This window comes from Haemaphysalis longicornis, unplaced genomic scaffold, assembly GCF_048455015.1.
Source record: "Haemaphysalis longicornis isolate Haplotype H1 unplaced genomic scaffold, Haemaphysalis longicornis Haplotype H1 scaffold_1, whole genome shotgun sequence".
NCBI lineage: Eukaryota > Metazoa > Arthropoda > Arachnida > Ixodida > Ixodidae > Haemaphysalis > Haemaphysalis longicornis.
Genome location: NW_027526203.1, coordinates 353086549 through 353113975, shown reverse-complemented (window position 1 = coordinate 353113975; position 27427 = coordinate 353086549). Strand labels below are relative to the sequence as shown.

General features: G+C 44.3%; 1 protein-coding gene across 3 annotated transcripts; it reads left to right on the top strand.

Annotated features, from left to right (window-relative positions):
* LOC144154892 (uncharacterized) lies at positions 1-25961 on the top strand. Of its 3 annotated transcripts, XM_077685988.1 has the most exons (19): positions 1-396; positions 519-611; positions 679-822; positions 1892-1990; positions 2091-2138; positions 2200-2286; positions 2364-2447; positions 2772-2867; positions 7927-8043; positions 8110-8229; positions 8311-8415; positions 9748-9816; positions 9900-9998; positions 10085-10147; positions 14180-14299; positions 15354-15467; positions 15532-15633; positions 15697-15777; positions 24825-25956. In XM_077685988.1, the coding sequence occupies exons 1-19, from the start codon at positions 391-393 to the stop codon at positions 25047-25049; spliced, it is 1872 nt and encodes a 623-aa protein (XP_077542114.1). In that variant the 5' UTR covers positions 1-390; the 3' UTR covers positions 25050-25956. The 3 variants fall into 3 exon arrangements, with proteins under 3 accessions (XP_077542114.1, XP_077542116.1, XP_077542115.1); XM_077685990.1 differs by lacking the exons at positions 1-396; positions 519-611 and having other exon boundaries at positions 684-822; positions 1896-1990; positions 24825-25960; XM_077685989.1 differs by lacking the exons at positions 1-396; positions 519-611; positions 679-822 and adding an exon at positions 909-1194 and having other exon boundaries at positions 24825-25961.
* The last annotated feature ends 1466 nt before the right edge of the window (positions 25962-27427 follow it).

Below are 27427 nucleotides of genomic sequence, written 5' to 3'. Positions count from 1 at the left end.
TCTAGACGCAGAGAAAAGAAAGCTTCCCTAGATTGTCCCTAGACAATTTTCTTCTCTGGCGCTAACACGCGAATACCTACCGTAAGCACCATCCCGTAGGAAAGCTTCGGTTGCACAATAGCTACTGACTAAAACGAAGGAAAGCCTCAACGAAAATCGTGCACATGTGCGCGCGCGCACAAACGTGAACATAGAAAACATGCATGGAGAAATGCATGAAGGAAAGAAAAGCCCCAACGGGGAAACGCAAGTATTGTATGGCGTCTTGAAATGAGACTGCGCTTCCAAAGCTTGAAAATATCATGCATGTAGTGTCTGCTTTAGCAAAATTTCCAAGTTCGTGTGATTGTACCAATCTACTCAAATGTCAGACTCGATTGCGCCTCAAACATGCAGGTGAGGGTTTTGAAAAGTTAGCTTTTCTGCACATACTTTCGGTTGTGCGGAGAAGCGAACTTTCGCAGCTTGTGAGTGTGGTGTTTAATAATGAACCGTTTCTCCTTTCATGGGCCGTTAAGGAATCTGAAATGTTTAATGCGATCACAACAGGCAACGAGTCAGTCGTTCGTAAACTTCTAGACTGCAGTGTTTCATGCACAGTCATCAACGAGGTGAGTACTACGACGTCGCGTGCTGTGGATGACCTCTTCTGAACTCCTTTCCGCCTTTTCGTTTCAGAAAGGCGAGAACTATCTGCACATTTTGTCTAAACAAAAATTTGCGAGCCTGTCCCCAGAAGACGACAGTATCAGGCAGCGATCCAGGCGGAATATTATATACATGCTCTGTGCCGAGGGGCTGAGTCCCAATCAACGCGACGGGGTAAGTGTGTCTATAACTGAATCGCTCCTCTGGTTTGTACATGAATTTCTCAGCCGAGTAATAACGTCTTTTTTCTAAAACCTCATGGTCGTCCGTGGGCCTTCAGCAGCGGTGCAATTTAAAAACAATACTAATCATGCTGAAAACATGCATCTACAAGAAAATACAAAAGAAGCGTTACCATCTTAGGTTCCTACATGAATCGGCCCAGCTTAACTGCTGAGACCTCAACCGCGAAATTCAGGTAAACGCGTTAGTGTCCAAAAATTTCAGCCGCCTGGGTATAGCATAGTTCCATACTATATTAGTATGACATGAATTTTGCTCTATATTAGTATGAAACTCTGCCCAAGATGGAAGGACAAAAAGAGAGTAAGTCGCTTTTCACAAGCCTTGTGGGAACTTGCTGGCCATGGCCACAAGCACGTACTCTTAACCATGGTGTTACAACGTTGCTGGAATGAAGATCTGAAAACGAAACAAAAAGAAAGCCCAAACAAAACTGGAACATTATTTTTCACCCCAGAGCAAAATCTAAGGGCTGACTTCGTGGCTTTGGTTTCATCACATTATTACTTGGCCAGCTGCCAGGCTGGCCCAGTGTGTTTTTCTGTCATCTCTGTCTTCGTGCGCTGTCTGACCTAGCACGCAGTACGAAATTAGCCAATGTGCCCATCAGCATTTGAGTAGTTGGGTAACTAAGCTCAAAGACGTGTCCATTAGGGGAACTTTCAATGGCTGTGCATAGATCCTATTATTTGTTCTGCTTGAAAGATTAATCAGTAACTGTGAAGTGAACCATTAGTATCCCAATTACGGTACTCACCATGTTTATGGTGTGCTCACGTTATTTTTTTTTGTTACTCTGGGGTGTAGATATTCAACATTTTTCAGGGTGCTTTCATCTTTATTCTGCCTGGCACAGCTTTTTCCTAGCTAGAAAGGTTATAATTCCTATTTATAACTCAGATCCAGACTAACGTCTTTATTCAATGACCCATCAGCTTACCAGTGTCTTGGTAAATACAACGGGAGAAAAGAATGTAAATGTGTGTAACCTTTACTTTAGGAAGGCAAGACTCCTATGCACTATGCCATCCAGTATTCGGACCCGTACCTTCTTAAAACCTTTCTTCAGTGTGCTCCAAACCCACCAAGTGACATATGTGTAAGTATTCTTGCGGGCATGTGTTACGCTGCGCAAAGAAGAGTGTTGCTACTAGTACAAAAGACTTTGGGACCCTGAATTCCTTGCTTCTTGTTTTTAGGATGCTGTGGTACCTATTTCACTGCAAGAGGTGCTTAGTAAATTTAAGGTAAACTTATTGTCTGGATAAAACTTGCACAGTTTGCTCACTATCATATGTTTCTTTGTAGCCTGGCCTATGCAATGCCATTCAACAGCGTTCCATAGCAGACGTACGTAGAATAGTAAACATGTGGTGTCGCACTGACGTCTTCCAGGTGAGTTCAAGGTAACAAAAACCAAGATGTCCCGGCATTATAAACTTCTGTCACAAATTCTCTCACCTATCTTTCAGAATGGTTGCAGTCTTAAGGAGCTTGCCTTGGAATCTGGACATGAAGAAATTATAACCTTGATACTTGGAGTCGAGCCCTCAATGGTAGTGCACATGGAGCTGAGTTTGCATGCTCTGTCACTTCATTTGAAGTCTGGGGTGGAATGCAATTTTGGTGAGGCAGCACAAACAGGAATAAATTTCTTTTTTGAGCAACTTTTGACTTAATTTTTATATGGAAGTTTATTCACGTGAATTTACTGTTTTCATCAGTGCGCATGGAAATACCATTAAAGAAATTTCATTTATGGACCATGCATTATTTTTATCTTATATCTGTTCAAAAACATTACTTCACAAGCAAGAAAGCAGTTTTATGTGAATTATTTATCGGTTATGTGTAATTAGAGAAATGCATTTATTTTGCAGCGGTTAGTCCATCATGTGCTTGCAAGGAAAGTTGAGAAAGTGAGAGAAATTCTTTGCACAGAACGACACAACTTGAACTTGGACCTGCGAAACATGGTGAGTGCAGGCAATTTGTTTAGGATATTGCAACTGCCATCTTCAACATTTAAGATGTTGTAGTTGAATTCCAACTGTTCAGCACATTGCACCTTACTTGCTAGCTATAGTAACCAATAATGATTACTATGCATAAATGCACATATCTTCACTTTATGCCCAAACTTTGATACATGGTTAATTTGACCACAGCAAGTGCATAGAAAAGGCAAAATGATGCCTGCTGACTAGTTTGTCCTACCAAAATGTAGCTGCTTCTTTAGACTTACGTCCTAGTCAGATAAGGCTGCCATAATTGCAATTTATATCACAATCAAATTGCCTAGGCTTTAAAAATTCGCTAGTAAGATACACCCTCTAGGTAAAGTACGAGTAAGGTATCAGCATCGCAATTTTCGGCCCATCCTTTATGTGGATATGTGTTTTGTTTTGTGGTTACAAGGGTTTGGGTTTTGAGCAGGCATTGCCTGATTTACTTTCCATATTTATTTCGCGCATACACATGCAAGCATTGTTGCACACAAAGCGAGGCAGCAGCATCTGTAGCAGCATGCTGCGCACACATGACGCCTAACGCTTTGCTTATAGTAGTGGACGTCCAGCTGGTGTGTCGTGGTTGGCAAGGCATTGATCAGCTCCATAATTGAGGGCGCCCAGGTTTGATGCTGGTCCCGACAGCTTTTTTTTTCTTCATGCCACTAGATAAGGTGATGCTTCATACAAACAGAGGTAAACTCCAGTAGTGGTCTCACCCTAAAAATGTAAGCTGTGTACACATTGCAAGTTTTTGCTTCCCAAACTTTAAGAAGCTTGATTTCCCATCAATTCAGGTAATATCAAGTCATAAGAAACTGCCAGGATTGGGTGTGACTAAACATGCACTTGTTTCTTGCTGCATTTTTTTTTATTGTTAGCAACATGCCTTTTTTTTTTTTGCAACTCTCAACTTCCTAAACTAGTAAGGTTTTTTTTTGCTTAAAAGTAGATGCACGCACTTACCTGGTGCAATATATCTCAAGGGTATCTTATGGTGATCTGAACTGTTGTGTCGTTTGTGGGCAATTCGTCTGAACCAGAATCAAAATATGCTTAGATATGCGAGCCCTGATTGCCAAAAGAGGTTGTTTAGAACCAGGCTTTGACAATGAGCACAAAATTTACAGTACATTAATTGTATCTCATTGTTTAGAGTTTTTATTGCAACTCGGACAACTGCTTTTCAGAACATGGCAGCACTAATGAACAAGTACGTGGGAGGAGGGACACAACACAGTGCGCTAGCTTTCAGCTGTTCATTAACTTGTTGTAAAGATAAGACTCTCAGGTGAAATAATTGAAGCTGACAGTATTAAAAAAAAAAAAATTGGCGCAGCTTGCACTAGAGGTGCAAGGCTGGAGTAACAGCAGAGCTGGCGGCCCCTCTCCCTTCGTCGGAGACCCGGCTGTTGCTCCTCACATGCCGCTGAAAGTTCTCCATGACCGGCAGGCCCAGACCCTTTTGTCCGCAGCCTTCCACATCTCTCCCGAAGTGCATCATGTTAGCATGCGCTACAACCGGCGGCAACCGGCTTTGCAAACTCTGTGTCTGTAATGCAAACTCGGCGTCTGATGTGTTCCCACTTGAGACACAAACGCAGGTGAATGGGCGAGTAGAAGAGCACGCGAGATATCACGCCACGAATGCTGGGCAGAGTGTTTTTGAGGCCCACGCTCATGTGTGTTTGGTATTTTTTCTCGTTATTAGTATTTTTTTTTTCCAAGCTCATCACGTGGCGCAGGCCCACACGCAGGCCTGGCCGACACCAGGCGCTCCTCACGAGGCGCACGTGCACGTGCGCTCTGCTTTTTTCTTGGTATTTTTTTTATGGTAACGCTATACGGTGGAACTAAAAGCATAAACAGCTCTGCTGTTAAAAAAACCAATGCCACAAGTCTCAGCAGCAACCTGGCAGTAAAAGTTTTTGGGAAGCAGCAAGAAAGTTCTTTTGTTGGCTAAGGTTCTCATGATTGTTCCAGTATTATTTCAGTTTTCTTACTTGAATAAACAGTTAAAAGTTAATGCGCTGCATTGTCGTATTGCCCCCATGTCCTTTTCTGTTAGTTTCCCCATGTTTTCCAAGTTCCAGTACCAACACGTTTAACAGTCCATATTGCAAAACTGCTAGGTGTTGTTTCCTTATATGACATCTCTAAAAAACTCAGTGATCCTCTGTCAATGGCAAGCTCATGGGGATATGCTCTCATGGGCGGCGCCCTGTTCCATTTGGTGTTTTGCGTTCGGTCATAAGTAGAAATAGCAAGTTAGATGTCCGAGTGGGTGACCCAAGGACTTGAAAAAGGTTTATTACCTACACGCTTCTGTGCCCTTTACAATTCCTTTGCTGACTTTTTTGTGTAGCTTGCCTAAACAAATGGCCTTCAACATATCTTGCAGCATTTCAATGCACTGTCCACAGCAATAATGGCAGACATACAAATAGTAGCTGTGCCAAGCTGCATTGGACCCACATAACAGACCAAGAGACAAAGGGTTGACTAGAACTGTCTGTTTGGTTTTATTTTGCAAGTTCATGTTAACAGTTGCTTGCGACCAAATTTTGGCACAGCTGTATGCTGACACATGATATGCGGCCACTTGCAGTGGTCACACAGTTGTAGAAAGGGCTGTGCCACTCATGGTTGTGCACACTTTATCCCGGCTGGCTTGTCAGGGCGTCTGGGAGCCGTGTGCTGTTATTACCAGCTACGATTGACCCCCATTCAGAGTGCACGGGGCAACCTAATAAAACCAGGAAAATGATTGTTTCTTATGCTCGTGGCGTCCATATCTGTAATTGTAACAAGCGTGAGCTATGAGTGGAATGCTCTGGTACAGCTTTCCAAGCCGTGATTATTCGAAACGTCATCAGCCAGGTGGTACTATTCTAAATGAAGCTGTTGACAACCCTCCCTCACTGCACAAATAGGCTCACGGGTCTTTGAATTTAAAGAAAAATTTGCAGGTACTCCCAAGTAGGAATTGTTGGATAAATGTGTAAGCTGCTCTGCCAAACATTGAGCCCCTTTGAAGTCGTTTTCACTATTACACAGATGGATTACTGCGAACGAGTTTTTTGGGGGTTTGATAGCAAAGTATGAAGGCCCTTGCAGCTTTTTAAAGATTCCATGCATCCCTACAGAGGGTACACAGACACCTTTTAAAGCCGGCTTCGCTACTTTATACAGATGCACGGCTGGAAAGACAATTTTTCCAGAGGCAATAGAAGAGGTTTTATATGAAAATATGCGGTGCACGTTAAAGAGTCCCAGGTGGTCAAAATTAATCTGCAGCCCTCCACTACGGCGCACCTCATTGCCTGTGTAGCGTAAGAACGTTGAACCCTACAATCAATAAATATGAAAATATGAAGGCATATCAAATACCCCCCTAAAACACCTTCTGTGTTGCAGAGAGTGCTGTACACTGAGTTTCTTTGATTTCGGCTTCAATACTACTATGCACAAACGCTTTGATGAGAAGATATTTATTTAGTGGCAATATGAGCGGTCCTACATGGAAGTATGTAGGGCCTGGGGCCTTTTAATAATGGCATGTTTGTATGAGATGAAAGTTGGCACACCAAACACTACAGACGGACAGACAGGATTCCTCATTGAGTCCACACGGAAATGCTTGCGCATTTAAAACATATTTGAGCAACTGATGTGAAAATAGGGAAGACGTGTGTTGAAATGTGCTGGTCACAGATATGAACTAAAATCATGCATAAAATGAATATAGTTTGGAGTATAGATTTAGTTAAAGATTTTTCAATTTTTTAGAAAAAGCTGTTCAATGGGACCTTATGATTTCTATGGAACCATAATCTATAGGAACCTAGGAGCGAAATAAGGGCTGTTTCTCAGTTCTAGTTATGTTGCTTCATAAGTTATGCAAGCCCAAAATTCATCACTGAAAAACCGAAATTAAAATTTATGCTTCTTTCTTCAATTATGAGTTTTCAGGTTATGTAACTTTCAAATTAGGAGATCTAGAGATGTGAAACAACCTTTATGCACTCCTTGTTTCCTCAGGGTTGTATAAAAATGAAAAGCATCTATTATGAAGTTTTTTCAGAAGATTTGACAAAAGGTTAACTAGAATTTATTTTATATATGTGATCAGCGCACTGCAACGCACATTTATTGGTCTTCACGGTGATAGCTTGAGTATTAAGAACATTTCACCAAAGGCCCATAAGCACCTGGTCAACTTTTATGCTGCTGCTGTTGCCCAAAAGTTGGCTGACACAGGCCACTTTGCAGGTGCTCAGAAATGCATATTTCTGATTTCGAGTTTAGTTCTTCCTGCATGAACTACAACCATGAATACTATTTGCTTCAAAATTATTTGAACTGTATCACGTACTCATGAATTTGAACCACCAAAGCAGTATCAGCACAGTCAAGCCAATTGTAGGCCCACTTATAACGAGGTCACCTTATCATGAATAAATGACCATCACAGTATCTCTTAGGGCAGTAAGAGCCCACATATTACAAACTGCAGTTTTAAACTACTGCAGTTTTAAACTAATAAATGTCCCATGGCTGCCTATGGGCTTGACTGCATTTATGATCAAACTTGAGAAGTCTAGGAATTTTAGCAGTCGAAGTGTGCGTGCAGCTGTATTAACTTCCTTACAACTGTAGTGCATGATCTGTACATATACAAATAAAATGCGAGCACAAAAACATGAACTGAAACACAGACTGCGCAGTCTCTTTGTAATGTTATGTAGTAGTATCATCATCGGAATATGTATACCTAACCATGGCATTATTTGACCTCCAAGAAGCATAATTTTGGAATTTGCGTGTTCCATTTTGTCTTTGTGAATAGTAGTTTTGTGTGGCAATGCTGGGCCCAGCTGGGAAAATAACCATAAACCAGCTGGGACCAGGTACCATTTTCTCGTAGGTATGCTTGTACACATCTTGGTGTTTATGGTGTGTGTCTCTCTCATTGCATGTGTTTGGCAAAGAGCATTGTGGAAATGTTTATCCATCTCACTTGCAGAGTGACCATGGTGCTCCCATTCTCTATTATGCCATTGCTAACAAGGACGCCGACATTGTGAGGCTTCTTGTACTCGCTGGCTGCCACATCTTTACACTTATGCGTGATGCAGACAATGTGAGTGCTCAGATTGCTTCTTAAAGTATTTCCCCTGCCTAAAAATCCTCCATTTTTTCCCCACAGCAAGAGATTCCTGTCCTTTTCTCGGCTCTTACTGTGGACCTCAGCATGGAGTTGGCGGATGCCTTGATGCCCCAAAACTTGCCTGGCCAGCGTGAACTGATCAGAAGGCTACTGTACAAAGTAAAGTCTTCATACGTGCATATATGTTGCCAGTATCCAGAGTATCAGTGTACTGACCAGGTGCTCTTTTTCTCGGCACAGAGCAGCACAATTTTGGAAGTTGCCCTTGAAAGAAGGGTACCTCCTGGCACATTTGAAATTCTTATCTACAGGGGTGGCGCTCAGTTGCTCGCTGGACGGAATCGGGTGAGATCTTCCACAAGTCCTAGACAGATGATCATGCAGCTGTTTCAAATGCGCTGATTGTATGTGATGTTCAAGTGTAGCTTTCTCAGGAGAAAAAAGCGTATGTACACTAAGTCTAGGCACAAAATTTTTGAATGGCAAGAGCATGTGATAGGCATGGAATGAAAATCAAATGCCGTAGTGTATTTATAATTACTAGAAAGGCCACAGGTCCCTGAAGAGAGTAACATACACAAGCAATATGCATTGGTAATTTTCCCCCACAAAATTCAAGTAGATGTACCTTATTAAGATACCTATAGCTGCCTTGCAACAGGGCTTTTTCTGCAGGCCAAGCCTATGTACGTAGTGCAAGCCCCCCGAGTTGCCAAAAGTGCCAGTGATGCTGTGCCATTGACTTATGTAAAGAATTGGAAGGTGCAGTGTGGGGTCAAAAGTGTACATTTTAGGAGTGGTGTCAGATGCATGAAAAAACCAGAGAATGAAGAAGAGGTACGGGCTGTGTGGGAAAGGCGATGTGGAATTGGGATTAAAATAGCCGTCACACGAGTTTCCCCACTTGTAGATGCCCAAGCGAACGGCAAAGGGGCCTGCAGTGGTCCAGCCTGACCATGTTAGTCATGCGTGCTTGTACCCAGGGACCTCATGAATGCAGAACATATCATGGCAGTGAGCTCAAGAGAAATAGCGTCTTCATAACTTCACTTAATGTCATCTTTAAAAGTCACAAACAAATCTCAGCCACAGAGCATCTCCAATGCATCGTCAAACCCTGGGCCAGGTTAACATTGCCATAAGATATCCAAAACCTGATTTCCAAATTGCATCAAATGGGCAAATAATGATTTTTGGCTTCAAAGTGAATGCCTAATAATTTTGTTCGAATAATTTTTTATCAGCTCAAATGTTAGTGTAATTCTTTGTATCTGAGTTCATTGAAATAGTTGTCTTCTTTTCAGTCTTCGGAACACTTCGGAAATATTTTGATACACTATAGCTGTTCAATTCTAAGTGACATCAAATATCATAGTATTCATGTCAATACTGGGAAGTTACGACTATTTGCACAGCCCTACATCAAAGCCAATACTTAAACGAACCATCAATGTAATCTATGATAATCTCTTGTATAAATTTCACGAACAAGGCCAATCAACCCGGATCTTTCACAGGCCCTAAAAGAGGCATGTGTCATTTTGTTAGGTACATTGGTGCTCTGATGGTTAATGCTTTGATAGAAATATATAGGTGTCAGGTGCTGGTCATAATATAATGCTAGTCCACATGTTTACTGCGTAGAGCATGGTTTTCTTTTTATCTTTTTTTATCCAGGAAAACAAGACAGTGAGGGACATCGCTCAGCAGGCTCAGCTTTATGATTATGTGGAAGCAATTGATAAGGTATAGTTTCACGACACTGTTCATTATCAGTGTGAAAGAATTCGTTCCTGTTCACTTTATACCTTTTTCCATGACATCTCCAGGTGGTTAAGGAATGGGTCAAAGACGCCGCAAGCTACCCCGATGAGCGACAGCTTCTAGTATTATGTGGGTATGACCACATTACCACCCTTTTCCCAAGAGTAAGAGCCATATAAATCATGTACTGTCAACCACCTATATAAGTATGGCCATTAATGGTTCCATCCACCTTTTTCCACTGCGAAAGGATTCCTTTGACCAGTTGGCACCTGATACCATCAAATACCTGGAAGGTGTAAGAGCATACCAGGTGTGTATTATTGCTACTTATGGAATTATCCTTTATAATGTTAACTTAGATAAGGATAAACTAATAGCAGGATGCAATTAGTTCCTGTACAAATTTAATTTATTTTTTGCTTGTTATAGGCACAAGGTGGTATAAGATGCTTCAAGACTAGCTGTGTTTACAAGAAAAAAGTGCTTTATTTATTATTGTTTACACCATCACCTTCAATATGATCTGCCTGCACAGCAACATGTACAGCACTCCCTGTGTTCCTGGAATGTGTTACTGGAATCCCACTGTTACTGGAATGTGAACCCAAAGTCTTCTTTTCGAAGTGCGTCAAGCAACTCCCGTGATTCACGTTGGATCTTCGCAGTGGTGTTAAAATGATGATTTTTGAACATGTGGTAGCTGCAGCTATGAATAGGCTGCATTACTCAGCCAGCGAACTATAACATGTGAACCAAAGCCGCAATTCACTTTGCGACATAATGAGGGTATGATCGACTCACATGAAGGTGCCAAGGATGTGCTCGAAGGCAGGCGAAGTCAACACACCGTGCTTTGTTATTGGCTATTCCAAGACTGGCTATTCCAAGCCTGGATCCGAGACAGTGTCTCTATGAGCTCGCTAAGCCATCAGTGGCTGCAGGCTCAGTTCGTCCCGTTATGCAAAACTCGCTTAATCTGGGTGTCGGGGAACATCATCTCCTAGTCCGACCTAAACGGTTCCTGGCCATCGCAGAAAAGCCCTAAGGAGAGCATTTCCACTCCGCATGTTTCGGGTGGTGAACTTTTGTGTGAGGAGAGCTCAGCGACAGGGTGTACAGTTGTTGCGGAAAATGTGTTACAGATCCAGTTGCTTTCCCCAAATGTCCTTCCTTCCTCAGATGCCTTAAAACTTGGCAGTAGAAATGGCTATTGATAGTGGCTGGCCCCAGGGATGTGCAATGCGGCGAACTTGAAAATTTGTGTGGGAAGGAAAACCCCCCTGCAGGTTCTTCTCAGGTATTCATTGGCAACTGGGACTTGCCACAGTGCCAATAACTAGACGAGAGTGCTTGGCAACGGCACAAAGACGCATATATTCTTAAGAAAACACAATACACATCAAACCACAAAGTATTTCACTTGAAAGCAAACCCCACCTCAAATTTCCGTCAAAAATACATAACACAGAGAAATACTAGTTCTAAAGAAAACATCCAAAGAAAGTCCCCGCCAAACGTTGTGCGCAATGAGGCGTTGTCTGCAGGGCGTCGTGGGTTCTGGTGACGATGCGAGGCAAGGCCTCACGGGGCTATGATGAAGTCATCGCGCGTGCCCCCCCCCCTTAAAAAAAGAGCATGCAATTGGTCGAGCTGCGGACTTGCCTCACCTTTCTCTTCGGTCACGGGCCCAGCAGTAAATGTGAGGCTGGTCCCAGCTGGAGCCTCACATTTACCCCTAGGGGTTCACGGGCTTTTCCACTGTGAAGGCTGTTGCTTTTTCTCAGGGTCGTACCCATAAATCCAAGTTTCATCACCAGTAATGATCATCAGTGGGTCATCACCGGCACGCTGACAGAGTCCTTGGCAGGTGTGCACTATTGGCGCAGCTTGCACTAGTAATGCAAGGCTGGATGGAGAAACAGCAGAGCTGGCGGCCCTTCTCCCTTCGTCGGAGACCCGGCTGTAGCACCTCACATGGATTTCTGAACTTGCCGCTGAAAATTCTCCATGACTGTCAGGCGCGGATCGTTTTGTCCACTGCTGAAGGCTCTCCATGACTGGCAGCGCGGATCGTTTTGTCTGCAGGCTTTCACATCTCTCCCAAAGTGGATCGCATAAGCACGCGCTAGAACCCGCGGCAACCGGCTCCGTGAACTCAGTGTCTGTGCCCCCCCACTTCAGGTGTGAATGCACGTGAACTGGCGAGGAGAACAGCACATGAGAAAGAAGGAAGGAACAGTACAGGAAAGGCAGGGAGGTTAACCAGGATACTGTCCGGTTGGCTACCTTACTCGGGGGAGGGGATACGTGAAATGAAAGGGAAAGAATGGACAGCAGTACATATTAAAGGAGAAAATCAGAGGAAGAAAATCAGAAAAAACACAAGGCGTGACCATGGCAACTACAAAGGCAGTACTAAGGACGCACACAAAACCAGAAAATGCACAAAACTAAGGCGGCACACTGATAAAACTGGCGAGCTAAGGGCACTGCACTGTGGTAATGTCCCTACAATCGTTCAGACAGGCCCGTGTCCTTCAAAAAGCGAAGTAAGACTTTTGTAGCCTTTCCGGCCTGTGACGGACAACGCCTATGACACAAAATTGTCTGTGCTGTAAAGGGGTGGTCGTCGAGTCGGCGAAGTGTGGTGGAGAGCTGTTGCCTCGGCGTTATGAATCGGTCACAATGGCACAGAAGGTGTTCAATCGTCTCGTCGGTGGCGCACACATCACAAGCAGGGCTGTTGGCCATTCCAACGGTGTAGGAGTAAGCACTGGTGAAGGTAACACCTAGCCACAGGCGACAAAGTAAGGTGACGTCCGAGCGTGGCACATTACTAGGTAGGCGGCGCTGCAAATCGGGGTCGAGCGAGTAAAGATGAGCGTTCGAGAACTCTGGTGTGTTCCACTTAGCGAGAGTGACTTCGCGGGAAATGGACTGCAGCGACCTTGCTGCACCAGTGCGTGATAGAGGGATGCAGGTCAATCTTGCACCTTTGTAGGTGCCGTGAGCCGCTCTATCCGCATGTTCGTTCCCAGTAACTCCGCAGTGGCGTGGGACCAAGCCACTGGAAAACAATATCATGTCCATGCCTGACTACTGCATCATATAAGCACTGGATTTCAGCAACAAGTTGTTCGTATGGGCCGCGGCGGAGGGCAGACTGGATGCACTGAAGAGCAGGCCTCGAGCTGCATAGCAAAACCCATTTTTCTGGCGATTCCCACTGGATGAATAGAAGGGTCTCCCGAATAGCTGTCAATTCAGAAGCGGTTGACGTCATCGAGTTTGAAAGCTCAAAATGAATGTCGATTGACTTTTGTAGTATTATAACAGCACCAGCAGAACTGGACGTGGTTACCGACCCATCCGTGTAGACATGGACCCGGTCTCTGTAAGCCTCATGTAGAAAGAGTAGGGAGAGCTGTTGAAGACCACTAAGTGGAAGGTCCGCTTTCTTTTTTATTCCCGGGATGTTTTTATTCCCTGGGCTGAGTTTTCTGGTAAAAGCTTAAACAGCTCTGCTGTTGAAATAAGATAATTTGGGTGGTCAGGACCTTGCATGTGTTCTTGTACTTGCGCTTGACAAGAAAAATGATGCAAAACTTTGCAAATAGAAATTTAAGACAGGGTGGCAAAGCAGAGGAACAAAAAGCTTGTCAGGCACTGTCATAAGGATATATACAAGTTTACCCCTGACATAGTCTGAATACAGGGTGTAGTACCGTTGACTGATTGCACTCCCCTCAGTCACTGAAAAGAGGTGATGCATGGTAGGTGTGTCAGTGGCTGGTACGATCAGATTTTATTGCTGGGCATTCAGCAGGTTATTTGCTTGTGCCTGTATTGGCAAAAATTTCTTGTTTATTTTTTTAATTGTGCAAGTGGCGTTCCAGTCCAGCTAATTAGCAGCAGGTTTTCTCACAGCTGCAGTGTTGTGTGATAAGGATCCCCCCTTCCCCTCCCACCTGCATGTTGTGCAGTGAAGTTGGAAAAACGCATGTAAAATTGCCAGGCCATTTATTCGTAATATTCAAATATACTTAAAAAATTGAACGCATTGAATGGTACAAATTTAGGTGCACTGCAAATTGAATGAAATGCTGTTTGCAAAGTATTCAATGTGTTGAATATTTGCACACGTGTACAATTCACATTTATAAAATGTGGTCATGCCAGCCCTAGGAGGCAGTCTGTGCTTCCATGCGGTACTTCTGTGGAGATTACAGTGCAAGCTGTGGTAGCTTGGAAGAGAAGTTTGCATCTACTGAATACTTAACTTTATCCGCAGGCAAGAAATTGTACTACTCGGGTGGCACTAACAATAAATGAAAATTTTCAGGAACAAATTTCAAGGCTCACAAAAGCTGTTGAAGATGGAGACTATGAAAGATTTGAAACACTACGAACGTACAGTTCAACTGTATTTAGAGCAAACATTTGCTGGGAAGCCTGCGAAAAGGTAAGGACTATACTTGGTTACAAAGAAAACTTTGTCAGCAATCACACTGCCATGAACTTTGCCTTGGGATTCATTTTGTTTATGTTTTGTTAACGGCGTGTTGCCAGGGAGAGCACCCATTTGCTCCTTCTGTCGTAATTCGCACTGGGCAATCTTGTTTGATGGGGGAAAAGGTGTCGCCTTGTCATCACCAACTTGACTGTTCTTGTTAGATCAACAATGTTCTCAATGTGATTGAATGGTTCTAAAAGAAACAGAGTTCCACTTCGCATGCAGAGCAAACGGAACAGCATTCCATTCACAGACACTTCACTGTGCAAGTCACTGTGTTGACTGCTTCTCCGATGGGAGCAGCCAAAAACAGGCACTTACTCGATGGAATCATGCAGATAGTTGAAAATTCCCGATGAATTCTAGGACAATCTTGCGCTAGAGCTTTTCATTGTGTGGTATGCCGTATGACGGTGCAGCCATGGGCTTCATTCTTGCTTTGGGCAATCTTTGTTCTTGCTCCTCAGAGAAAACGACAAGAGCAATTTGTGTGCAATTCTTTCCATTTCAAATGCTGTCGTGCTGTTATGAAAGACACTTGGAGGGGGTGCAACATTCACGCTACTTGTAGTATTTGCCTCAGAGTCACAATGATTGCCCGTATGTTGTTGTGCTGACCATTTGTACTCTTCTTACGACGTCAGAATAAATTAATTTTGAATTTCACCGGGGATGAGCTTGAACTGCAAGTTCAAAAAAGCATTTTTGTAATTTGTGGTTGACCCTGTTCGCATTAGCTAATCATTCAGATAAGCCTTACTGCGTCACACGCAAAAGGTAGGCCATGTCTTCCTGTATTTTCTTGTTACATAGCTTTTTTTATTGGACCAACGGTGTCCTAATTGGCGCTAGTGTCTTCTGAGAGGTGCTGTTCCGAATGAAGTGAAGTTATACGTTGTCTTCATGGTCCCTTCAGAGGGACAGTGAAGTGATGCTGAGTTTTATTTGTGACTGAATGAGTGTGAACAAAGGCGCCGTCTTTTTTTTCTCTTTTCTTTTACAGGGTGATGGCCAGCCACTCCTGCACAGGGCTGTGCTGTTTAATCAGCCACAGATTGTTGAAGCAATTCTCCAAAACACACCCTCTGGTCAGTCTGTGGACACACTGTTGGATCAGGTAGGCAGCCTTCACTGTGCCCGACACCTTTTGGCAACTGAGCAGCCGCTCATGTCCTCCACAGCATCATCGCACTGCGCTCCATTATGCCTTTGCCATGCGCAATGGCCAACCCCTGGTCAGGCACCTCATCAATGCTGGCTGCTCTGAGCACACACTTGACAGGGTGAGCTGCATTTGGTGTGCATTTTGCTCACTGCTTGTCACTTCACTGAGATTTTGCTTCCAGACAGGAAAAGAGCCTCTAGATTTCAAGATGCGTTGTGGGTCACCTGCGATGGAGGCATTGCTGAAGCACATACGCAACAAGGCAAGAAATATGTTGACATCTTACGATCTAGCACGCATAGTTTGGCCTAAACAGAGCCGCTCGTGCGGAATATAGCAAGTGCCCGCTTCATTGAAACGGTGACATTGGGGAAGATAGTTTGCCAAATGCATACATTTATTGTCATGCAATTGTGCCAGTTGTGGTCTCAATGCATTTATGTATTAGGCATGAGATGCCCTTAGCGAAAGTTGGAACCTAGATCTTAAATTTTTCTGCTTGTGGTGACCATTGGCTCATGGGTGTTTGCACATTTGTCACACATTTGCACCTGATGAGCTGAGGGTTGCAAAGTGCATGCGTCGTACCACCGTCTCGTGAGGACATTGCCAGTTTCAGTGCACACCAGTGAGGATCAAATAAGTCAAGCCCCATGCGCCGAGTTTTCTTCCTATTGCTTAATATGAAGGCTATGAAACTGTGTTGTTGTTGCTCGAGTGGAATTGTAATAATCAGTTTATCAGATGAGTCATGCCTTGAGGGTACTAAAACTGTAGGTCAGGTCACCAAATGAGATGAAAGCTGCCTCCACGTACAGAAGCTGTTCATTTTTGAAACATAAAATTTGATCCCAAGCAAAAAGCTTCTCATTGATCTGCTTGGCAAGGCCTGGTGTCCAATAAAGCTAAAAGCAGCTGGCTGGTCTCTTTATGTTCATTTTATGCCGTAGAAAATCTTGTAAAAAGGACCTTACATTAGCCTTTTTTCTTTGCTGTCAAGTTTACCTGAGAAATTGTAGATTTCAGCTTTCATATTGGTGGTTAAAAAAATACTCTCTTTAATTCTAAACTATTCTAGCAAATTTATTGTATATGCATTAACTCGCTTTGAAAGCAAGAAATGACCACTCACACATGCCAACAAATCAGCATCAATAAACTGGAGCAATGGTTCTGAAGATGACGTGTAAAGTGCAGCAAGAACATGGCCATCAGCCTGGAGAGCAGTGACACCTCATCATAGCGAACTCTTAATGTAACTGGCTGCTTAGATCCTCATAGGCAAAAAAACAAAGAGAAGGGAAGTCGCATGCACAGGTCTACTACCTTACCAGCAGTAGGCAAGGGTAATGACGATCTAATCAGGGCTTGCATGCACTGCTCACTCTCTGGCTACCACAGTGCCTGCCTTTACATTCCATTGAGTACATTTTGCTAATGTTTTTTATTCATTTCTTCCCGTTGCATAACGCTTATAACAATATAACCTTCAATGTGGTGTGATTGGCCAGAGCCATTTTGTTGCAGTTCTTGGACCAACAAAATGTCTACATTGGAGCATAAAAAAATGGGGTTTTGCAGAAGCCAAAAAAATAGTATTTGGAGCAGCGAGAAGCATGCCTCTGAGTGTTAAAATGTACTTTAGCATGGAAAACAGCCCACAGAAACACCAAAAAATGTTTTCCGAGGCAGAGAAAAATTTGTTCACAAAATACTTTGTTATACTTTATGCTCGCCGAAGAACAGAACACTGTGCTAGTTGGTAGGGATTTGTCTTAAAAACAGCCCAGAACCGAAGAAAACACTGGGGCACAGGAGGCACAGGACAGGCGCTGACTAACAACTGAATTATTAAATGGAAACACAATATATACCCAGCAGCTCCCCATAGTGCATGTGCTGAAATACTCTTTGTGGTCAGGATGCCACTACACGGCAAACCTTTCTGTCGCAACTGCAGGTAGCATACTTCCACGTATAATTTTCGCACACCCTGCTAACATATTAACAATCTAAACTACACATAACTTCTTCCATTCCAAAATGACGAAGTGTAGGGCACGACAGTCGCAGATGAAAGACAACCCGTGATTTACATAATGCATGGAATTAAACTTAGGTGACCTTAAGAGATGTGCAAGATTGACTTTGTAGATTTTAGTACAGCTCTTAAAGATTTTGAGCACGTCTATTTTTTTCCTCTATGGCATATAAAAAAAGGTACAGTGATTCCGCGACGATAACACCATCACACATGAAATATCCTCCCCCTCTTCACCACGCATGCCCTGAAGAGGCTTCAAAATCATGTTTAGTCCCCATCTATGTAGGCGACTTCACGACTAAGCAAGGCAATAGATGGGTGACTAATACAATGTGAACCAGCTTTTAAAATGTGTCTGGCTTCGACAATTTCTCTTGTCTGCTGATTCTTATGCCCGAATAAAATGGTTGTGCGCTCAAACACAGGGGTACATTCAGGGGTACATTCAGGAACGCATGCGCGGCAATGGGAAGACATGTGGCTCAGGTCCCATTTTTGTTTTGAATAGTTATGTTCCTTAAGTCTTGTATTTAAACAACGCCCGGTTTGGCCAATGTATACCTTGCCACATACAAGTGGTATGGAATAAACAACCCCCGTAGCACATTGGACGAACTTCTTTTTGTGATTAATACCACATGCTCCTTGACGTTTTCCTGCCCTTTTGTTCACTTTTGGGCAGATCTTACTTAACTTATTAGGAGCTGAAAACACTATTTTTACGTCATACCGCCCAGCCACTCGTTTTATACCGTGTGACATCTTGTGAACATAGGGTACCACGACAAAGTTTTTCGGCTTTTCTTTTGGTGGTATGGCCTCCCTATCCGACTTTACCCACTTTACCAGCTTTTCACTTGCTCTAGAAATAACATGATCAGGGTACCCGGATTTTTTTTTTAGCTTCTCCACCTGCTGTAAGACACTATCGGGCATTGAATGCTCACACGATTTTGAAATGGCCGACTTCAAGCAGGAAAGTGCAATACCCTGCTTCACCACTTTCGAGTGCGCCGACTCAAAGCTTAAAAGGGCTTTTACAGACCTGGGAGCGTACGTGTAGCACATGTGCCCTTCTCCGAAAGTCATCCTTAAATCCAAAAACTGGAGCACTCTATCTCTAGGTAATTCGAAGGTAAATCGAAGACCCTGACCGCACTCTTTGAAAACCTTTAGTACGTCGGGGCAAATTCTGCAGGAGGGCCTGTCTACCACCACCAGAAAATCATCCACATACCGGAACACTTTTACAACAAGCCCCTCAAGCTTCTCATTCAGACACCTATCCACACCTCCCAAAAAGATATTACTGAGAACAGGGGCCACTCGGGACCCTATGCACACGCCACTCCTCTGAATAAATGCTCCTCCTTTCCACTCGACCACAGTGGAGGCCAGGTAGAAGGACAACAGTTCTAAAAAGGAATTCAGCGATATTTCATGTGTGATGGTGTTATCGTCGCGGAATTATCTGTCATTCGTGTGCTTCTGAGTTTTTATTTATTTTTATTTTTATTTTTTTTGTGTGTGCAGCCGATAGCGCTGAGAATGTGACGTATGTGGGGCGCCTGGGTATTTAATGTTCTGATTTTTGTAACAATAAACCAGTTGTGAGTCTGCGCTTGTGGTGTCTTCAGTGTGTTCACGTCCTCGTTAATTTGCGCGCAGTTGGATTTTTAAGATGCGTCAATACCAACTTGCCCAACTTTCGACCCTTGTACAGTGATGTTTATGAATGAGCATGAAATCATTCTAGCATTTTCATGCTGCAGTCATGCTTATAGTACTGCGGAAAAAGACATTTGTAGTTTTCTTGCTATGATGTACAGCCATGAGCCTAAGTTTACAGACCATGGGAGCCAAAACTAACCGATGGGCCATCTGGTCATCTGGCCACCTGCGCACAGTGCCGGCGTGGCCACTGTCACCTGCTTTTTGGCGACTGCCTCTTGCTTTGATAAATCAGCGCCATGGGAAATGTGCCAGCTAGGGGAGCACTGCCGGGCACCCCCATCTCTGAAAAGGGTGGAACTCGCCCACGGTGTAAGAATATTTAGGTGTTGACACTGCACCTGCCAGCGTGACTAGATCTTTTTCGCCACCCCACTGCACTTCTTTTGAGCGCGGACAGATGGCGCCGCGCCACGGGGTCCTGTCCAGTCGCCGAGCTGTGGAGGCCGTAATGCGGATGTTGCTGGATCGTTCGAGCGTGTACTTTTGTTTGTGCTGCAGTTGGGCACTGGAGACTTGAAGCTGGCGTTGGTACCGAATCATTGTGATATACTTCGGGTCTTACTTGATGGAACTGCATGAATGGGAGGAAGATTGATTGATTTGATTGTAGGGTTTAACGTGCTGATGCAACGCGGGCGATGAGGCGCGCCGTACGTAGTGGAGGGCTCCGGATTAATTTTTACCACCTGGGGATCTTTAATGCATGCCGAAATCTCGTACATGCGGGCGTTTTTGCTTTTTGCCTCCATCAGAAAAGCAGCCGCTGTGGCCAGGAATCGAACCCGTGTCCTCGTGCTCAGCAGCGCAATGCCTTAGCCACTGAGCCACCGCAGCGGTTGAATGGGAGGAACAGCAGTGAGGATATGGAGAGTAGCTCTTAAGTTTCTGAAATGGTGACATTTTGGTCTGCCTGCCTTTCTGTCTGTCCCTCGATTCAGCCGCCCAGCCAAAAGATGAAGGAATTCTTGAATGCGATGTTCATATACGCAGAACATTTCCAAACCACAAAATATGGTCGCATACTTCATACTTGTAAACATTGTTCACCAAAAAGAAAACGTGAGGCATATTTGATGCAAAACAAATACAAAACTAAATAATATTTTTTTTTCACTATTCCTTAATTAAAAATAGACATGGCCGTACTATTTGCGTTCAAAACAATATTTTAACCACGAAATATGAAAAGGACTTGCGCTTTATCTTGGAGTTTGTGGCTCGTGCACCAAGCCAAATAGCAAAACAAGGTCCAAACAGATGGTGCGCCAGCAGTGCGAATGCGGGAAAATTGAGTATAGAAAACCTCAATCGCATTTATCATGGGAGAGAGAGAGAGAAATAACTTCATCATATTCGTTGATTGTTATGGCATGGTTGGGGGCCCTATTCCAGGGCTCCAGTCTCCAGGGCGCCGGTGGCTGTTATGGCGGATGACTGAGACAGGAAGGGAACAGCGTGAGAGGTGGGCGGGGGTGGGAGGAGAGGCACTTTCGTGGCAGGGGCTGCAGAAGACTATCGTCTTTCGATGACATTGCAGCAAAGCGAGCAGATATACAGCCAATGTTTTGTTCATCTGCATGGCTCGTGAGTGCATCGTTAACTATACCAGCCCCTAATACAAATGTTGGCCTCAACACACGTGCACCCACATTCGGGTAAAAAATTGCCTGTACTTGCATTCAAACATTGCGTGAGCACTGTAATGCGTCAGCGTTGTGAGAAGGTGATGACCGGCTAGTTAAGAACACGGTTAGCTTCGCCTACCTTACATTCTTTAATGTGCACAGAAGCTTGTAGGACGTTTTCGCATTTCACCTGCATGAGAAGTACTGCATCCGCCAGGAATAAAACCTGTGCTGTTGTGCGTGTAGTGGAACGCCTCCGCTGCTATACGCGTGACCTCGAGGATCAAAAGGAAACCAAGAGTGCATTCGCGATGTTGTAATGGCTAGCACAGTGTTTTGGAAAGGTTGAGGCCCTAACGTAAATGTTCAAAAAAAGAGAGAGGACAGGCAACGTGAAAATGGTTAGTGGAAATGCCCTGGCGTTCTTCCTGCCAAACTTGTCTTTTACACTGACACCAAAGATGAGGAGCGGTTGTTGTGCACGGGCCGAGGTAAATACTTGTGCGACTGTTAATTAAGTGGGACCGGCAAATGTCACATATAAATAATTCCTGTTGGCCCACAATGTTGGGCCACAAAATTCTCCACCGAGCATTCTAGGGTCGGGCATATTATGCAGCTTCATATTTGTCATGAACGTTGCCGGCATGTTTTCTGCCTTTCATATGAACATGTTTTGTGACGCCGAAATATACAGCAGTTGTAAACTGGCCTTGAGATTGCAGAGTGAAGTAAATTGATCCCGTGCCATGGCATATCGTGTAGATGCTGTGTGGCTGGAATAAAAGTTTTCTCTCTCTTCAAAAAGTGGTCTCATTGACACAAATAACGCAGGGCTCACACCAGCGTTAGTAGCCCGAGTACCTTGTGACCTCCAGACATTTAATCCTGAGAGTACCTAATGACCAGGGAGCTCGACCAATGAGCTGGAGAACACGGGAGAAACTGCGACACAAAAAGCTAGTTCTAGCATAGCGTAGCCCCGCTTAGGGCTCCGCGAGTGATTGGCCCCTGCTCCAGAGCGCCCTTGTGTTGCTACGGTCGGTGCAGCTACTAGAGAGTGAACACAGTCGCATTCTCCGCCGCGGTGCCTGGTCAGTGTCAATGCCAAAATATATTCTTACACCAAGGACTCGCCTGATGTGCTGCATGGCACTGTCACGGTTAGCATGCTTTGGGTACATAGGGCTCATTGCCTGCTTATTAGCACTTTTCTGAATTGCATGAATTGCCATTGGCAGCAACTAGTACTTCGGGCACTAATTTATATTGTGTCAGCTGATGTACATGCATCTCTTCTAAATGGGAAGTTATGCCTCTTACTTTCTGCTTTAGTGTGGAGTGTTATCTACAATATTTTATTTGCTTATAAGGTGAGCAAAATCATTAACTGTACATCACAGAAACTGTCACTTGTGTTAAGTGGCGGCAGGACAGAAGTGACAAGAACCATGGTAAATGATGAGCGATGTATTTACATTATTTACAAGTCGGCCATGAAGGAGCTCGCTTAGGCTACACCCACCCACAGTTCCTTTTGTCGTCGGAGGCTGGAATCACATCGTCATGTATCACTTCGTCCCCTCGTAACACTGTTTTAAAGTTCAAATAAATCTAATTCAAGAATATAGTTTGCATGGACTTCGGTAGTTGAAAACTTTTGCCCAGTTCAATGGGATTTCATAGGGCAATGGAGTCATTGAATAGTAAATGTGTGTGTGGCTGCATTGTAGTACTTGAAAGATTACAAAGCTGGATGTTTACGAGCATTACGAAATGGTACGTATGCTGCGTACAAAACATGAAGTCTCTTACATTGCTGCAATGCATACCTAAACACCACAACATTTGTGCAAATTTTAGTGGGTATGGTTAGCATGAATAATTTGAAAAAAAAAAAGTACACTATCTCAAAGACGGGGAAAGATGGTGTTTTGTATTTTTTTTTTCCGACTGCACTGATTTTTGTCTGCCTAAATGTATGACACCTAGGAGATGAAAAACAAAATAAAACGCTATCAGCACGAGATAAGCACTAGCGCACCAGCTCTGCCAGCGAAGCAGCAGTACCACCAATGACGTACTGTTTCCACAAGAGGTGTGTTGACCAGCAGCCTGCTTCCCCTGGCGCCAATTTATCGGAGTGCGAGACAATCGCTAAAAAGCGAGTGGTAGTGGCATGGGTTCTATATGGATAGAGGCCACTCCTGCGCTGTCCGCCGTCTTGACAGCAGGTGCCGCACAACCAGACGGTGCAGCGGTTAGTTTTGACCACTGCTCCCATGGTCCATAAACTTCAGCTAAAGGCTGTACATGACAAGAATGAAACTTTCCGAGCAAAGCTGTCAAAAATAAGTTTGGTTAGCTAAATCTCCACATGCCTGGCTGTGGGCCAGAGATGGGCTGCCATTAGTGCGTTAACGGACGGGGATGATTGTAGTTGAGCCACGTTTGGAAATGTGCAGTCAAATGTTCTTAAACAGAGTGCTAGCTGCAACATCCAACAACGCGGCCTGCATAACATTGCTGCCACGTGTACACCTTGTGGGAAAAAACTATGTAGGATGCTGGGGTTCTAACTGTGCATGCTTGAACATCTCAAAGAGCAGTGTGTGTACCGAAATGTTTGGTGAGGCCAACTGTCTACCATATGTGTATTTTCAAAAATGGCACTACGTATTAGCAGTCTTATTGCTCTTCAAGATTTATCACGGGCTCTCTCTCTACTTTGTTAATGCACATCTTCGACAGCATCGACACCACACAGCAGGTTAGCCCTCTTTCAATCACCACACAGTGGTGCCAGACTGCAGAAACACCTAGAGTTTAGCCCTTCTGTGCTTCCACTTGCTATGGTGAATGGCAGGTGATACTGCTGTGCGAAGCCAATCAAGAGCATCCATTGGAGCAAAGCCATCAGCCATGAACACGGGTATTGAAATGAAAAGGTGGCTATCGCAGTTGCAACAGTATGGACTGCCTTAGCTTGCTATTTATGAACAAAAGGGACGATGCAGCAGGGCATCCCGATTGGCCCGCTTTAGTTACACGTGTACTAACAATGTAGGAAACTTGACACATGCTAAGCCCGTGTCGTTGGAAAAAGTAAACTTGCAAAGCGTTCCTGCAGTGTACAAGGTGATCCCTAATTACAAATTCCCAATATTTTTGCTTCACATGTTTTGCTGTGTTTTCACACTACAACTTTACAATATTGTGAAATTCATTTGGTTTATGGCTGAACTTCAATTATGTAGGGCTTCAGCTGTGCTCATTAAAATTCTCTACATTTGAAAAATAGTTTTTTCTCACATAATGACAAAAAGAAAGAGAGAAAAGCTCCACAAATAGATAAAACAAGCCTCTTGCCATATCCTAACGTAATGTGCAGGATGTTACATGTAGGATTCACACAAAATTACTGTTAAACTAGTGGTGTTTCCAAGCTCGTATGGAACAGTGAAGCGAGCGAAAGAGCAGCTTTTCACTTTTTTTTCATGGGGTAATGCAAAAACTCCATAAATTGGTACATTATTCCACTATGTGCACACAATACTTTTTTTATTGCTTAGTGTTATATACAGCATATCATGTATTACTGAAATGGGTTGTAATGTAATGGCATTCCAAGTGTCCAAAGGACAATGGGGTGACTGAGCGAAAAGGCTTTGTTAAACATGGGAATAACGAGGCTTTCACTTCACGCGAGTTCCATTTACACCAACGGCAGTTTGGCAACCACAGTTTGGGAACCTGAAAACCATTACATGTAAAGCCCTTTAGGGGAGGTACATTGTGCACAGATGTGATGCATGAATATCTGCATGATTAACTGCATGAATAAAATAAAGCACAGGGTAGGAACGTTGCTCAGAAAAGTACCTAACCACTTTCTTTTCATGTTAGATGCCGCTCGACGAGTCCCGAATTTGGAACTCCAAAGTTCACCCGAGAAAAGGGAGTTCCAAGCGCCGTAGAGATGCCAGTGGGCGCGACGGACCCGCAGCCTTGCAGAGTGCTGTCCATGCACCCGGCTGTCCTTGCCAAATTGCGCACGTGCCAAACACAAGCAAGACCTCTCTGGAAAGCCAGCCAAATCACCGTGCCAGCGACTGGTGTGCAATCTTGTGAAAGTAAATTTTTTTCTTTGGCGAAGAACTGCATGGACCACCGTCCTTTTGGTCTTTTCTTCAACTGCTCCAAGACTTAGCTCAGCAGCCATTTAGCGCCACTTTTGACTACACTAGGCTGGTCTTTTTCTATGCAGAGGCCAGAGGCCTTTCGCTAAACCTGGCTTCTCCACGCCTCCGTACTCTAGTTACCTATGTCACTGTCGTTAATCTGACATGGCCAAGCTGGGACGCACTATAGTGCTCGGTGCCAGTTTTGTCAAAGGCATGGCAAGACCACAATGGAGCACGAAAATTGAACCTGAACACACAATTCTCACTATTTCAGTCCATCAGCTAATCACTTATTTTAAATAAGCGCAGCCACGGGACACTAAATCTAGTCAAGCCATAAGTGTCCTTCCTCCATAAACTGATACTATCTTAATTGGGCGTTTATTTTGTTTGTGCTTCATTTGCCCTGGCAGTACCTGGCTTGCAGCCAGCAGCCACCCACACCAAACCGCTGTGTGTTGAAGTGAACTGATGACGCCTCCAGACAAATAACATCAGAGGTGCAGATAGTACATGTTCCAAGGGCAAGCCTTGTGGAGGTAGTTTTGCAAGTCGGAAAGCTTAAATATGCTGCTTTGTCTGGCAATTGCTTGGTCTCATTAATGGTGCTTGTTGTCATTGAAATGCAGCCTCTCTTATTTCTTCAAGTACTTTTCGTGCACACCATTGCAATCTTCACTCAACCCAATACTGGGCTGCACTGGCACTGCATACTTGCACACAACAGTTTGCATGCCAGCAACCCTTTTGTTGGCACAACGTACATACAAACATAAGAAACTTTATTTGCACCAGTCAAAAGCATAGAGTAACCTCCGTGCCCCCCCCATCAGTCGGCCGGGATCCCTTGGGACACGGCGGCTTCTAAGGCGGGACCGATGACTTTGCACCGAGTGCTTGAGGTCCAGCTGAGTAGTAGGACCTCCCAGGATGCAGTATTTCTATGAGGTTTGTTGTGAGAGGGACACATCCACGCCATGTGGACGAGGTCCGCAACGCCGTTGCAGTTCTTGCATCTAGAGTCGTATACTTTGGGGTGCCATTTGCTGTTAATAAAGGGTTTGCGAAGACCCCGGCTCGTAATTTCCTCCAGTAGACCTCTTCTTTCCTGCTAAGCTGTGGATTAGCCGGGAGAAGTACCTTACATGCTAGTCTATAACGTTGGGTAATTTCGTGAAAATTTCGAGGTTCGTCTACTCCGGGGATGGTTGTAGAAACGGGTCTGGGGAATCCTCGGCGATCGTCCGGAAAGTAGACCTTGGGCGGCCGCATGCGCCTTTTCGTTCCCGATGAGACCCCGATGAGCTGGAGCCCAAATAAGTGTCACCTGTTCGGCTGTTACTTTTGCATTCACGAGAATTTTCCAGGCAGCGTTAGAAATCCTGCCTTGGTCGTAACTTCTAATGACCGACTTAGAGTCGCTAACTATCACCCTCGTTCCCAACTTAGTCAGCGCCAGGGCGATGGCAGCCTCCTCTGCTTCTTGCGTGTCGCTACTAAGTATTGTGCAGCATGAGTGCCGGACGGCGTCTTCCATTACTAACACTACCGTGTAAGCTTTCTTTCCTAGGTGTTTTGCGGCATCGGTGTATAGGACGTCCGGCCTGCCTCCGTATCTGATTTGTAGAGCGATGGCCCTGCTCCTACGTCTGCCCTCGTGATATGCCGGATTCATGTTCCTGGGTAGGGACGATATCGTTAGCGTTAGGAGGTCTGCGCAGTGTCCAGTGTCTGCCTTTATCCGATGTGACTTCTGGATGGAAGACAATGGGCCACCGGGCACTGGTAGCAGTTTGTAAGGAGTTGCACTGAGTAAGGCAGTCCCGTAGCCTGCAAGTTACATTAACATGTATTTGTTTTCAATGGCTATTTTGCATCCAAATAAGTTACAAGACAATAGAGCAAATCGGGCGACTTATGTACACAAAACCATGAAATACGTTATGAATATACTAGTTCATAGAAGTTCTGTGCATTATCTTTTCCTGCGTCACCTACCGCAAGCATTGTGTAGCGACAGTGCTCATGTTTATTTTATTCATGTACCCATCACTGCACGGGCCCAGCACAGGCCCATAGCAATGGTTTTAAAAAGTGTCGAAAGTGTCAGATAGTGCATAGTGTGTAAGCATTCTCTTCAGGGGCTTATTTCTGCACACAAACCTCTGCCCATACAAGTCTGGCTCATTAAAGAGACTGCTTTCTTCCAATAACGACACCAACTTTACCACAAATTTCAAACAAATCGTCAAGATATTAAAGAACACATATCAAACAGTGGCGATTCCACAGCTATGTCCCGGCTATTTCTCTACTGCGTCAAAG